The 14,992-nt window shown below is 41.8% G+C and overlaps 2 protein-coding genes across 4 annotated transcripts; one reads left to right on the top strand and one right to left on the bottom strand.

The window, feature by feature from the left end:
* The first annotated feature begins 898 nt into the window (after positions 1–898).
* On the top strand, positions 899–11,329 carry LOC118232781 (sodium- and chloride-dependent transporter XTRP3-like). 3 transcript variants are annotated; one of them, XM_035427885.1, is made up of 14 exons: positions 899–972; positions 2,571–2,601; positions 2,982–3,107; positions 4,916–5,056; positions 6,015–6,106; positions 6,409–6,509; positions 7,440–7,667; positions 8,502–8,612; positions 8,933–9,174; positions 9,375–9,537; positions 9,885–10,089; positions 10,356–10,515; positions 10,742–10,907; positions 11,126–11,329. In XM_035427885.1, the coding sequence occupies exons 2-14, from the start codon at positions 2,585–2,587 to the stop codon at positions 11,294–11,296; spliced, it is 1,923 nt and encodes a 640-aa protein (XP_035283776.1). In that variant the 5' UTR covers positions 899–972; positions 2,571–2,584; the 3' UTR covers positions 11,297–11,329. The 3 variants fall into 3 exon arrangements, with proteins under 3 accessions (XP_035283776.1, XP_035283779.1, XP_035283778.1); XM_035427887.1 differs by lacking the exon at positions 6,409–6,509 and having other exon boundaries at positions 957–972; XM_035427888.1 differs by lacking the exons at positions 2,571–2,601; positions 6,409–6,509 and having other exon boundaries at positions 921–972.
* Positions 11,330–12,560: 1,231 nt separating this feature from the next.
* Positions 12,561–14,676, bottom strand: snrpd1 (small nuclear ribonucleoprotein D1 polypeptide). The gene is made up of 4 exons (XM_035427889.1): positions 14,533–14,676; positions 13,471–13,547; positions 13,082–13,273; positions 12,561–12,765 (listed from the first exon to the last, which is right to left on the bottom strand). The coding sequence occupies exons 1-4, from the start codon at positions 14,544–14,546 to the stop codon at positions 12,689–12,691; spliced, it is 360 nt and encodes a 119-aa protein (XP_035283780.1). The 5' UTR covers positions 14,547–14,676; the 3' UTR covers positions 12,561–12,688.
* Between the last annotated feature and the right edge of the window lie 316 nt (positions 14,677–14,992).

Genomic DNA, 14,992 nt, shown 5'->3' with positions numbered 1-14,992 from the left:
CAAGACAACACGGGAATTCCCAATGGTTGATTACGGATTATTTATTATTATTATGATCATTACATATTCTTCATGAAATTGGCACGCTTGTTAACCAAGCAAATAAATTAATACAGTTTGAGATTGATTGTTATGCAGGCTACGTTGCGATTTAAGTTTATGGTACTTCTTGAAAGCGTTTACTTTCTCACGTAGGCTATTTACGAGTTAACGAAATATTACCAAATTAACAAACTGAAAAAGGTCTCTCACCAAAGTATTCACTTAACCCATAATCAACAGTCGTGAACAAACGTGAAATGCACGATGTAAAAGCCCACTGCAGACTGCGAGAGCTACTAGGAATATATAGCTTTTACGCAAGCCTTTGCGCGACACAAACGGAACCAGTGGAGACACCCTACGCGTCGCGCCGTGCTGCTTCGCCCTGCTGTTTACGCGACGCATACGCGACGCGTGCGGTGGGTGCCCGGCGTTAGAGTAAAAAATAATTATTTATAAAATTCATTTGCAAGTGGTCGTGTAGATAATATGATTTATGAATATTTGTAGTACTTTCCACAACGCGACGGACATAAAGATCAAATGCTTTAGAGGCAAATAAAGTTAAGACGTTAATTTTAGCCCTATCTCGCCCAGAAATTTAGAGGTTGTTTGCACTTACTGTGATAGGCGGCGCTCTACGAGATACCGTATCTTCTCTATTAGTATTTGGTTATTTACAATGAACTGAATCAATGTTTCAGAATTACGAATGCTTTAATTTACGCCTCCTGATTGATTCGGAATGTTCGGAATAAATTCCATTATTTACCACATCAACCGTGATCACATAGCTTACATTGCAAATTGGTTAACACCAGACCCCAACTCTAGTTAGGTTCCGTTCAGTTTGCTGTTGCAGCTGCAGAGGGCGACAAACGCCATTGTTTCCATCGTTATTACAGTCCACCTGCGCGAGGAGTTTAGATGGTAGGTAGGAAGCTAGCTAGCTAGTGGGATAGGTTCCTTAGTTTGTACATTTTTGGCTCCAGGGGCGGTATACTAAGTAGCGTTTCACACTATAACCATCTTTTTAAATATTTTGTTTCTGATGTACTTATTAGTGTTGTTTATAAAATTCCCCTTCTGGTGTGAACCCCAAAGCCAGATAAATCGTCCCCGGACAAAGTTGTTGCACCACGTGTAGTTCGCTTTGTGTAATGTTAGGAATTAATAATTTTAATGGCATAAATGGGGAGTTTTTTCTGTTTAAATTTTCACTTTCGATCAAATTAAACCAGAAACATTAGTATTATCACCGTGATTCAACATTTTACTTTTATAACTTTTAAAATGTCAGGCTAACTGTTCTGTAAGCACAGTGTTTGTAGCCAGCCTGACTTTAGAGATAATTACATGTAATTACAGTCTCATGTATGAGAGGCATTGGATTCAATCCATACAAACTCCAAAAACTTGATCAAGTTTTTAAAAGTGGGCTACATTGCAGTAGCTGTGCCATACTGTGGGAATAAAAAATTAAATGCAGTTTAGCAATGCACTAGCATTGTGCTAACGGGCAGGATATGGGTTTCACAGAAAATTCTGGAGCCAGGAAATGTAACAGGATGAAAGTAGCCTACGGACAGTCGACATTGTAATAATGATGACATGTTAATAGGCCAGTAATAAATCAATTGTTCATTCATCCATTAGAGTAATGGAGTAATATCATGTGTGTAAGTCAGAATGTTAGAAAAAAGTTTGGAAGGAAATGGGAGATGTTCCCCTGGTGAAGCTTGTTCCTTGCCTTTCAGTAAATTAGCTATAAGGTGAGCAGTAACACATTACATTTGAGATTTATCCTGAAGTTCCCTGTTAAGCGCTGTTATATATGTACAAACCCAATGTTAAGACATGTAGTAGACAAACTGTTTAATCTCTCCAGATATAGGCCTACACACAAGTGATTTGGTGGGAAACATTTTTATTGATACTGTGGAATACACACTGAGGGAAGATTAAAGTGAGGGTCTTGCAACATAGTTGTTGTAAGATCTGGGGATATAAAATGTATTTTGAGAGCGTCTGATGAATGCAATCAGAATGTTATATCAGCCACTAAACCGTACAAACTACAGAAAACAACACGCTGACATGCTCTAGGACAGGGTACAAAGGAGTCAGTCTTGGTCCATGAAGGGGGATGGGTGCGGGGGTGTGGCAATGGTTTCTCAGGAGCATCTGTTACTGATGGTTTTTCATCCTCTGACACTTGGGGCCTCAGGCCTGAGTTTATGTTCCCATGCAGTCAGCTCCAAAGTTTAACAGAGTCCAGCAGGTCTGTGCCCCTCAGCCTGGGCAGCTGAGTACCTGGTTATGTTTATATGTATTTGGCAGTATCTGTGACCCCTTCAACCATTGCAGATGTGACCACCTGATTAAGTGGTCACAATCAGATTCATCTGAACAACAGATTTATATTTATTCTAAAAGAAGACATGTGCGTTTCAACAGCAATGCCTTTTTAGTTAAAATGAACAAACTAGCTCCTTAGAGAACCCTTTTCAACATCTGTTCAACTCTAGAAAGGAGATATCTGATGACTCCAGGTTGCAGGTAATGTGGATTTTAACAGTTTTATAAGTCATATTTTTTTAAATTTAGAAAGTAAATTGAAAGATATATTTTGATCAAACAGTGGTGGTCATTCATCTGAATAATTCTAACTAAAATACAGCCTTGTTATTGTTGAATATGCACGTCCTCCCGCCAATTAAAAAAGGGACCCTCCTCTCTGGTAGGAGACCTCATTTGAATAGACGCATACTTGTAGGCACCACATAGCTGCAGTTTGCCAGATTAGTGTTTTACTAGCCTGTCTAAAATATAGCCTGTTTGCTATGTCCTGTTAATAGGATTATATATTTGACGCCGTTTTTCGCTAAGGAGCCAGAGCCCAAAGGGTTTGAGGTTGTCTTTTAATCTCCCAAATTCAGCAATGGAAAAGGACAGCAGACCATCGTGGGACAATCCCATGCAGTTCGTCCTGGCTTGCGTGTCTTACGCAGTGGGACTGGGGAACGTGTGGCGCTTCCCGTACCTCTGTCAAATGCATGGAGGGGGTAAGAAATCTCTCTTTTCGTTGCGACACAGATGTGTCTTCTGGTCATAATTTATCTGACAATTTGCAAATTCACAATCTGAGGATGGCAAGAATAAATAAATGTACTGTTGTAAAACATTATGCATAGTTAAATTCACAGTAACATGGGGTGGGGGGTGGTTAAGTGTTCATAAAAATATTGTGTAAATCACTCTTAATAAACTAAAAGACCTATGTTATATCAATGACATGCACATAGTGAGAATTCTTGGATGTGTTTTATTGTGTATTTCTGTTTGTATGCATGCAGTTGTGAAGAATATATCAGAGGTTAATGCAGTGACACAATTTTCTGTTAATTCTGCTTATCCAAATCGACCGTAAAACCTTGTTCAAACCCAAACAAAACGGTCAATGCTGTTAGGTATGCAGCACATTTCTTATATTCACCCTGACAGTATTACCCCATAATATCTTAAAACACTAGTATTTTGTTGTAAAACATGAATTCACAGTTAGCATGGAGCAAAAATGTGATTTAAAATAATTATTATTCTAAGCAAGAGTGAGGGTATTGATAGACAAATTGATTACTAGTGTGATGAATAATTACAAAAGCACTATTTATTACATGGAAATATACATTTATGTTAACACATTGACACCACTGCCATCTTATCTAGAATGATGTAGCCTACAGTTTTACAAATTTTCAAATATTGAAGTTCAGTGATTCACCAGAAGGGGAGAGTATATTCCCAGGAGAGACAGCAAGTGCAAGAAATTCAGACTCGACTGACAACTTGTCAGCTACCCAGTTGAACATTTAAACAAAGTCACAGCCTTAACCAGGAGATGGATGGGTAGGTAGGTACTGAGAAATTGGCATATTTTGTTGTCTTGTTGTAGAGGAAGAATCTGCATGCCTGGCTCAGGGAAAGTTATTCAGTTAATCATTTTTCCCAGAAGAATGTTAACTCTGTATAATTCTGAATAACTGGGAGGATTTGATCTTTTACCGCAGTGGGAAAGTTATTCTGCACACTCTGAGCAATTTAAACAAGTCCTTACACAATTTAATCCAGCATTTCTGTGAGCTTGATTTAACACAAATTCATCAAAGTCAAAATGTAAAAACAAGCTGCAATGAAACAGCTGGATAGCCCTGCAGTGCTTAATTTATGACTATTATGTGCTTGGCTTCTTGCAGATAGTCTGAAAAACAGCCCTTAGGTTAGGCCCTCAGGCCTTGAAAACTTGCATCTCACTCCACGCATCACTTAGGGCACAATTGCATAAGCCCTCGTTAGCTTGTCATCGGGCCCCAGGGTACAGTATTTGCTTGTCAAGCTCTTCAAACTTCTCGGGGAAATTGAGGGTGATGGAACACTAAGACACCCGCGGCGTGGCCTCGATCGCGGAGCTGTGGGAGAGAAAATAATTGCTGATTTTAGTTTCCTTTTTTCATCAAGTTTAAAGTTCCTTCCGATCCCCGACAGATGTGCCACTCCCTCTCGTCTTTACTTCACGCTGTGAGAATGTACTTGTTAATGTCACACGGTGCACCCTTTCAATACGCTCAACTGCCGGCATGGCAAAAACACAAGCCATATTTGATGATGAACACATCACAGGTTTCTTTTTTTTTGTGGACCACCCAGCACAACATGTAAAGACATAAAGGAAAGAATGAAAGGAGAATTTCAGAGTTCTTTGCATCATAAATCTGTCATTGTGTTAACACAGAATGCTTGTCAGGAGCAGTTAAATGGTGGAAGGTGGCTGATGGGAAGAGAACCTCTTTCGACTTGAGCCCTGTTTCCTCAGGCGGGTTCCTGATCCCCTATCTTATCATGCTGTTGGTGGAGGGCGTGCCCCTCTTCTACATGGAGCTGGCTATTGGACAGAAGATGCGGCTGGGCAGCATCGGGGCATGGAGCGCCATCAGCCCTTATTTGGGGGGAGTGGGTGAGTGGAGATGTACATGTTCACACGCACAGATGGACAGGCACACGCAAGCTCATACGCATATACAGAAAGATACAATTTCACTCAGAAACACATGCAGATACACAGGCAAGAGAGATGCATGACCGCGCACAGATACAAGACCGAGAGACGGAGAGTGAGGGATAGAGGGATACAAATGCTCACTGAAGCAGAGACAGCTACATGAATGCATGCACACTGACTGGGGGAGACTGTTTAGTGGTGTTTCCGGTCTTCTGGTTCAGTGACATTGTTACAGCCGTGACATTTTTACAACCCGTCCATAAATTGACTCTTTCCATGAAGCCATTTACTGTATACGTTTATCAGCACACACATTGCATGTTAAAAAGAACACCACTTTTGTCCCCGCTTCTTCAATTCTGTCCATGACTGAATAAAACATGTTCCAAGAAAGCACACTGTCAAAGAGCTTCTCCTTACAATGTAGCTTTTCCACGAAGGTTGCCAAGTCGTAGAATTGCAAAGCAGTGACTGAAATTAGCATTCACGACACATCGCTGAACTTTTACAACTCCTCTCATGATGCCATGCAATGCACAGTGCTTTCCATTGCATGCAGCCTGGCCATTAAAGTCCAACTGATTTCCCTTTAAACAAATTAATTTATTAATATTGTCACGTTAATATTAAGACTTTCTTTGCATATGTTTCTGCAATGAGGATGAGAGACAGCCAGTCTATGTTCTCTGTGTCTGTTATTTATATTTTATGATTCAAGGGCACAACATCAGCTTTCCATATTTGAGTCAGTGCTTTAGTGGCGAGAAGCCACAGGCATAGACGTCCATTGAAGACTTTTATTTTTGTGCGTCAATTGCTTGCTAAAGTGAAGGCAGACACTACTGTCGTTCTGCACTGGGATGGTCTATGTTGTGATATACTAAAGGAAATGCGTTTTACGTCTCGCCCTCAGGTATTGCGAGCGTTGTGACATCAGTATACCTGTGTGTGTACTACAATGTAATCATCGCCTGGGCCTTTTGGTACCTGTTCCACTCCTTCCAGGTGGGCTGAACGCGGTGTTAAGCACGCAACGCATCAAACATGATTCCACATCTTCATTAGCATATTCCCTAATATGGCCTAGCATGAAGTATACCATTACTTAAGGCCTTGAATGTGCTCTATATACCACCACATACTATTATCCCTGTAAAGTTATCATTCTCTTTTTTCTTCTTCTTCTTCTTGAGTTGTTTCTAAGAAGAGGAAGAAGAAAAGTTTGCATAGAGACACCATTTTCCAAGGTTATTTACAGTATATGCTTGTAATTTTACAGATTGGTGTTACTGGATTTTCTTTTTTAGACTTGAGAAATTGTAGTGAAGTACCTTGCAATCGGGGACAACAGTGGTGTCCCAGCTTGGACTCTACATCACACGCTATCCTGCAGAATCTGTGTCGGCAGGTCTGAATATGAAAAATTCACACTCAATCCCGTGTTGTGATTCTGTGCGCTTTTCTATACATAAGAGCAAACAGCATTAGTTCATCTCACAGTGAGCTAGAAACAACTCTGAGAATTTGCCTTCACTTTCTCTCAGAGTTGAACATAATACTGGTCATTTTTTAAATTCAGTGTTTCCCAAACCTAGCCAGTAGGGGCCCGCTGTGAGCACTTGCGATGAATGAGGTTTGATTGAGCTGTTATGTGATTGGTGCTCTGGGTCTGACATCTCCTGACACTTCTCTGATTGAAGTCCTCAAAGACTAGGGAAAACAAATTGATGTTAAAAGAAGGGTATAAGTAAAGGTGTTTATCGAAGATATCCATTTCTTCAGAAAGATAGCTGCCGAATCGGTTGCTCATTTAATTGTTGAAGACCTATAGAAATGTTTTTATTTGGCGGAATACTAATTCTTGTCGTATGTTAAGCTGAAGAGTTTTTTTGCATCGAAGAAACATATCAACCCATAGTTAGGGTTAGGGTTAGAGGTTTTTTTCCTCTTCAGGACTAACAACACATGCCTGGCTGGGGAAGTAAAATCCAGATCAGTATTCTAAGAATCGCTCAATCAAACCTAAATATTTAAGAGCTGAAATAGGAAATTGGAATAAAGTGTGTGCCTCCAGCACCAGGGCTCGGAAACACTGTTCTGAGCTGTGTGAACGGGAGTGACAGCGTAGTGTGCATCTGTGAGCCATGACTGTCCTTCTCTGGCTGCTCCTAGCAATGGCAGAGTGAACCAAAATTTACTCGCAGCTCGTGTTAGCCAATAAAAAATGTCCATTGGGAAACAAAGTGCTTGGTTGAATTTAGCGAGTACACTGGTAACACACAGCAGCCCCGCCCATTTTGGGGTTCACAAAGCCTCACTCTCCCCCCTGTCCCCTCAGGCTGTGCTGCCCTGGGCAGAGTGCCCTGCCAACGGCAACCTGACGGGCCAGCTGGAGGAGTGCGAGCTGGGCACGCCCACGCAGTACTTCTGGTACAGGGAGACCCTCAACATCTCCTCCTCCATCGAGGAACACGGAGGCATTCACAAAGGCCAGGCCGTCTGCCTCCTGCTGGCCTGGATGCTGGTCTACCTCTGCATTATAAGAGGGGTCCAGTCCACAGGGAAGGTACTTCCTCTCCAGAGAACAGTCCTGCACCATAATGAAATGCATGTTTCACTGTGCTGATTAGGCAATATATCTTTATGACATTATAATGGCTTGTCAGTTCAAATAGAGGGGACAGAAATGTGACGTTGAAACGATCACATCTTGCAACCTCCTTTAGTTTCTTTTGCTTCATTGAACGATCTAGCAGTGATGTAGCTGATTACTCAATACCGATAACTAATTCTTTTTCTCTGAATTGTGGCTTCTATCACTTGTACACCTGTATAGCTGCAGTACTGTGCCTCTCTGTGCCTGCAAATAGTGCATATTGACAATGTAAAGATCTGTTAATCCATGCATACTGCATTTTAAGTGCTCATGAAAATCCATCCATGTTCTGAATGGAGTTTGCTTGCTAGCCTGTTTTCACATTCAACACTTTGAAAATGCCTTTTTGTGTTTATTTTGCTAAGTTGAATGCCTAGTTTCAGATTCACTGGTTTCGCTGATTTAATGCTAAACTATGTGTGATTTGTTAGGAATGCATTGATACCCATATACAATGTAATTTTAAGGAGAGACACATGTGCAGAGAACTGTACTCAAATGAATAACACAAAATGTATTACAGGACAGTAGAAAAAATTCCATATTTTCTAATGACAATATATGCCACATACTATCTAGAGTAATATAAAGAATACGCACCGCTTTGAGGTGCTATGAAAGCTTCTAGACTGGATCATTTCATTTCAACCTTGAGTCTGATGTGGAGGTTAAGAGATTATTGTGGTTTCAGATGGTCACTAAGTACCTTGAAAGAGTTAACCCTTACCTGGCCCTGGTTTTCAGGTGGTGTACTTCACTGCAACATTTCCATATGTGGTCTTGACCATTTACCTGATCAGAGGTATCACGTTGCACGGGGCAATGAATGGCATCGCATACATGTTCACACCAAAGGTAGGAAAACAGTACTGTGACGTGTGGTTATGTGTTTATTTGCACGTGCATGTGTGATAGTTTGTGGATGTGCATTTTCTTGTGCATATCCATGCCTGTGTGTGCTTGTTTATGTGTATTTTTCTGAATGGATGTTTTTAAAAATATCTACTTGTATGTCCATGTTTTATCACGCATGCGAAGCTATTGTTTGCATTTGTACCCTGTGCTTATATTGCGTGTGCATACGTATACATGTTTTTGCTTGTATGTCTGCTTGTGTATTGTGTTTGCATGGTTTGTAAATGCTTGTGCATGTGCATGCGGGTGCTCTCTCACAGTTGGAGGAGCTGGCTAATCCCATGGCGTGGATCAACGCCGCCACGCAGATCTTCTACTCGCTGGGCCTGGGGTTCGGCTCCCTCATCGCCTTCGCCAGCTACAACCGCTATCACAACAACTTCGAGCAGCAGGCCATCATCGTGTCGCTCATAAACAGCGGCACGTCCGTCTTCGCCAGCATCGTCACCTTCTCCATTTACGGCTTCAAGGCCACTTTCAACTACGAGAGCTGCCTGGAAAGGTCATTGGCTGTAATGATACGATTAAGTCACAGGGTCTAGCAGACCCTGGGTCTGTCAGTAGTAAGGATTAGAAAGTTTGCAGTTTGCACCTCTCTTGCACCGTTTTGTAGACCACAACCATTATTCTCATTTCTCTTTGGATAGCACATCTCGCTGTCTTAAGCAGTTTGACTGTGTTTATGGCCTTTGGCCCTGGCAGGGTGAGAATGCTGCTCTTAAACACCTTGGATGTGGCAGAGGACTCCATCACCCTCGACAACATGAGGCATTGGTTGGCAGAGCTGAACAGCACACATCCAGACCAGTCTTCTGCTTTGGCCTACAAGCTGGACAGCTGCAGCCTGGAATCTGAACTAGACACGGTACCGTCCCACACAACGATTCATTTATTCTGGTCCATTTTAACACAGAATTTGTAAGTAACAAAGGCTCTCTGTCTATGATTTCACAAAATTTACAGTAGGATTATAAAATATTTTAATTAGTCTGGTATGACTTTCATATGATATGTGTTCGGTTGCTAATGTGAACTATATGCAGAAGGTATGGATATGTTTCCCAGTCACTGTAGTCATTTTGGCAACAAAAAAACTGTAATGAAGAGAGGGATTAGCAGTCACTGGGATAATCACAAAAAAAGAAAGAGTTGACTGTTTGTCCTGTAAGTAAAATGGTAAAGCGCTAGTATTTGGATCATTTCCCTTCTCAGGCTGTGGAAGGCACAGGCTTGGCGTTCATCGTGTACAGCGAGGCCATTAAGAACATGCCCTTGTCCCAGCTCTGGTCCGTGCTCTATTTCTTCATGCTGCTTATGCTGGGGGTGGGGAGCATGCTCGGAAACGTCACAGCCATCACCACCCCACTGCGCGACTCCAAGTTCCTGTCTGGCTACTTCAACAAAGAGGTCCTCAACGGTGAGCTCGAGGAACAGGCCAAGCCTGGAGCCACAACAAACTCGTTATGCTGTCATGATGTCACAGCCACATTTCCCAGCATTCCAGGAAACTAGAATGTTGTGTATTTTGTGTTTGTATTTTGGTCAGGTAGGACTTGGTGCGGAAAGCTAGTCCATAGCTGTGGGGGTTGCTGTTTATGTTGTTATTCTTTACTCTTGCTTGTGGTCTGAAGTGTGTGGTCTTGTGCTTCTATGTGTGGGCGTCTCTCCTGGCTGGCTCGGCAGGTTTGGTATGTCTCCTCTGTCTGCTTCTTGGCCTGGGCTTCACCACCCGCTCAGGGAACTACTGGTTTGCCATCTTCAATGACTATGCCTGCACCTTCTCCCTGCTCCTCATCGTGCTCATTGAGACCATCAGTGTCTGCTACATCTACGGCCTAAAAAGGTGTTTGTGTCAACATCTTCCCCTTCTTGAGCCTTTATTTTCATTCTTAGCATGATGGCATCCATGTTACGGTGACCATTGGGATGTGGTTAAGAAAGTTTTCACTTGTCTTACGTTTGTCATCCATAGCTGCAGTCATTAGTTTCGTTTAACTTTTTTAATGTGTGGCTTTTTCCCAGTCTTTGACCACAGAGCAATGCCATGCGTCCTTCCCTGTCTGTTACAGGTTTGAAAAAGACATTGAGGACATGATCGGCCACCGGCCCAGCTGGTACTGGAAGATCGTGTGGGCAGCCGTTGGCCCGATCATCATCATTGGGCTGTTTGTGTTCTACGTCGCCAGCTACATAATGGGCGGAACATACACTTACCATGCCTGGGACAAAGACCTGGTAACCTTCCATTCCACCCCTCCTCTGTAATGGCTTCTGGAACACTTGTGCTTTTTTGATGAGTAGGGCCTTGTCTCACTTTTTCTAATTGCATTAAGTCTTCCAGTAGTCTTCTGAGAGCAAAGTGAAAATTCTTATCATGTACTGGCAGTCAAATGCAATATTCCCAGCATCATGAACCTAACCAGTTCTTTTCCCTCCCCTAACCTGAAAAACAGGGCAGGTCAGTGCCCAAGGAGTACCCGTTGAGCGCGCAGATAGTCATCCTCCTCCTCCTGCTGTCCTCTGTCTGCTGCATACCGCTGACAGCGCTCTACGCTTACTGCAAGAAGAAGGAGCCCAAAGAAGGTGTCGTCAGTTGTCCTTTGACCTCTGAAGAAATTTCCTGAAGGGGAGGAAGCCAAGAGACTCATTTGTGCAGTGAGACCTCTAGGCAGTAGCATTCACCCGTCTGGACAAACTGAAACGTTCATATCATTACTATTCAGTCATCATTTATGGAAAAACCAGGCGGTAGTTTGGGTTTATATTTCTCTCATGTAAGATTACCGAATCCAAGCAGGTCTTTTAGTATTTTTTTAAAAAAAGTTGTATTCATGAACTGTGTGAACTGAATTCATATTTCAGTATTGTCTATGATTGGGGCGTTTCTCTCCAATGTTTATTCTAGTTGAATGGATGTACGCCTATTGGTTCTTAAATTCTGAAATGAATGTGCATTCATACTGTACATATATACAGGTTCTGACCATGGACCAAACCAACCAAAATAGTTTCAACAACACTTATTTCCACACCATTAATTGGCACAGATCACAGGGTGGTTCAGAGGCAAGGACATGTAGAAATGCAAGTCATCAGAATTTTTATTTTACATATTGCCTCCCATATGTCTCAGCTGGAGATAAATTGGTTAAAGCATTTAGATTTTTAACAGATGCAAACACACTTATTGGATAAGAAATTTTAAAATGTTGCTGATCGCACGTTTAGATTTGTCTTTTCAATTACAGTGGGCTCCCCAAAAATTAGCACTGGAAGACCTCCTCATTGAATACCAAAATCAATGGTTTTTCTTTTTATGGATCATTATACTCATTAGATTTAGATGTAAATTGGTGGCCCAAAACGAGTCTAAAACGTGCCCTTGCATTAGATACTTTAGAACACAAGTATTGTCGGTTCATTAACAAATATATGAACCTTGACCAAGTTACACAGATGGGACAGGATTTTCAAAAAATGTGCATAGATCGTTGGCGCTGGGACAAAGAAATGATAGTTTGAAGTGAAACAATTATTCTGTGACGACCAGGAATAAATACCTCGACTTGGGATTGGAGTGGCGTATAGTTAACTCCTCCACCCTTTCTCCAAACTTTATGAATGACAGCTTTTGATGAAATGGTATATTCATGTTTGTGCAACTGCATACAATAAAAATTGTTCTGCCTTGCGGGTTTGCTTGATCCTTTTCTTTGTGTAGCAGAATCTGACCGGTGACTGGCAAACCCCCCCCCCCCCCCTTCTTCCCATATGGCAACTGGCCAATAACCTGACGATGCATTCCAACATTGTACAGAGAAAGAAAGCTGAGGCACCCATTCAAGGACGTGATCCTTCAGAATGTATTAAACCACACAAACAATAGAGTATTTTGTCAGGAAAGTTTTATGTAGAAAATGAGGGGGGAGAAAAAAAACCCACTTGCCAGAGATAATTTCAAAGAAATACAAAAACTGTACAAACAGCAGGAAGTCGATGTGCAATGGAGGGGGAAGTTATCGTCGTGGGCCCCCTCTTCCTCGTCCTCTTCCACGACCTCTGCCCCTGCCCCTCCCACGACCTCTGCCAGCCACTGAAAGGGCAGCAGAGAGAGTCATTTTCATATCAATTTGCAATTATAATTACAAAGGCAGTCACAACTGTGAACAGAATACAGTATTTGCTTATTTAATAAGCACATTGGGTGATTCTACTGGAAAAAAAAAACACTGGGAGAGACAAGTATATATGCAGTGTATTTCTCAATTGGAAAGCATAGACTAGAATATTGAAAAACTGAAACAACACTTCACACTGAATGTATTCAGGCTCCTTGGTCTGACAGATCAACCTAATTTCCTGGCAACTTTTGCAGGTTTGTCTGGTACCCATCTCTACAGCACTCTTACCTGCTTCTCTCTTCTTAGACTTGACTTTGGGTTCAATGTCCACCAGCAGTGTGTCTAAGGGAAGGCTGTCGGGAAGGATGAAGTAGCGAATGTTGTTGCCACGGATACTGAGGGACTCCAGCTGTGTAGGCTCTCTGTTCTTCAGGGTCATTTTCACGGCTTTAAGATGCGTGTTCATGCAGACATCCACACCTGCAGGATACGCCCAAACCATTTATTTCACAGCTGTACTTTGAAATCAATCAATTCACTCTTCATGCATTGCGTGGTAGGTCAAGAGGAGCTTACAGCTGTGTTAACCACACAATACTCACAAAGAGAATTAATTAGCCAAACTAGAACTTTTAAAACAAACATTAAAAACAAAGGTATGATCTGGTTTGGCATACCTGTGATAGTGCCGTGAACTTGTGTGCCATTCTTCAGTTCAATCGTAACCGTTTCATGGCTAAGCTTCATCAAAAATCTGAGGGATCATAAGAAATACAGATGAAAATTGACTGAACATCAATTGATTTGAGAAACCTGCAATGGCTCTTGTATTCTGAAATGTGCGAGAGCCACTCATAGCAGGGTCTTTAAACTCAGTCCTGGTGATCCACTGTCTATACGTGGTGCGTTACTTCTCTTACACACGGTTGCTGAAAATGTTGTCATGCATGTTGAAAACGAGTTGTTCCATGCATTTTGCCCTGTAACAATAAATATTCGGTTTGTGGCAATTCGCTCATTCTTTGGACGCTTCCCTTTCCACAAGTGGCTACCCTTCTGTGGGCAGGCGTACTCGCTTTCAGCAAGACCGCAATTAATGATTAGTACAGCAGGCCACAAATTCTTATAATTCATAGGCGTGGATGTACAACGGGGTCTCATGATGCGAGTTTCCAGAACGCCTGATCATGAGTAAACTACAAGTGAGAACATCCCACTTTAGCCAACGTCACAAACCAGAACAACGGCAGAGGAAATGTTCGCTTGCGACGGCCAAGTGAATACACGGTGAGAACTACCTAATCTTAATTCAAACTGGGAGACTACTACATTTGAACGGTTAGGGTTTTGATATTTGTGCGAGGAACACTTAGCCAAGCAGTTTACTCAACTATTTTTGATTGTATTCTTGCATAAGAAAAATACTGTTCAATAACACTCTCTTCCGAACAACTAACGTTACATACACTAACCAACTAATGTCCTTGCTTGGCTGATACAAGACGTTCATACTGACAATAATAAGCCTGTTGAGGAATTTCTATATGCGATATTTGGACACAACACTTCACCTCCGAAATTATTCCGTTCATTCATTTACTTCCCGCCCACTGCACTACCAACAGCACAAAACACTACAGTCAGTATTCCCCAATCTAAAGCAATCCTTCAATACCAACGCATTTCGTCTTCTGCTGTTAATGCATATCTATAAAGGATATGCTCCAAAGATACCTTACCGTACGAGTTTCATGTTGGCAGTTGGCAACAAGAAACAGTTCTTCAACCAAGTATTGAAATGTTAGCTGCTAGCTATAGTTCAGCTTTCAAACACTGCTTCGACGACCTGCGTTAAATTAGTGTATTGAACCCGGAAATGAAAACTACAGCTGGAGTTTTAAAGCCTTTTTATAAAACAGCGCCATCTCAAGGTGGTTATTTGCTTGGAGGACGGGGGAAAAAACCGCACGCAGAACAAGGGGTTTAAGGGGGTGCGAAATCATGTTCCAACATAATAAACATAAAACTAAATATCTATCGTAATTACGGACATTTTCATATTATATTTTTTGCTGACGCCAAATGCTGTGGCACCACTGCAAAAGAGTGGCATTCTGGAATGTGCAACACATTTTTGCATAACAGTAAAAATAAAAAAAGTTCTTACCCGTACCTTTTTTGAGTCACTTGTGATTGTGG

The sequence above is a fragment of the Anguilla anguilla genome, chromosome 8 (assembly GCF_013347855.1).
Source record: "Anguilla anguilla isolate fAngAng1 chromosome 8, fAngAng1.pri, whole genome shotgun sequence".
In the NCBI taxonomy this organism is placed as follows: domain Eukaryota; kingdom Metazoa; phylum Chordata; class Actinopteri; order Anguilliformes; family Anguillidae; genus Anguilla; species Anguilla anguilla.
Note: the sequence above shows the minus strand (reverse complement) of the source record. Positions and strands in the feature narration are given on the sequence as shown.

What these genes read in the sequence shown, in the direction of transcription:
- LOC118232781 (XM_035427885.1), top strand. An exon ending in ACCTGTTCCACTCCTTCCAG is followed by an intron (nt 6,107 to 6,408) that starts GTGGGCTGAACG and finishes TTTCTTTTTTAG; the next exon opens with ACTTGAGAAATTGTAGTGAA. An exon ending in TACGAGAGCTGCCTGGAAAG is followed by an intron (nt 9,175 to 9,374) that starts GTCATTGGCTGT and finishes TGGCCCTGGCAG; the next exon opens with GGTGAGAATGCTGCTCTTAA.
- snrpd1 (XM_035427889.1), bottom strand. An exon ending in AGTTCACGGCACTATCACAG is followed by an intron (nt 13,274 to 13,470) that starts GTATGCCAAACC and finishes CGTATCCTGCAG; the next exon opens with GTGTGGATGTCTGCATGAAC. An exon ending in GTCTAAGAAGAGAGAAGCAG is followed by an intron (nt 12,766 to 13,081) that starts GTAAGAGTGCTG and finishes CTGCCCTTTCAG; the next exon opens with TGGCTGGCAGAGGTCGTGGG.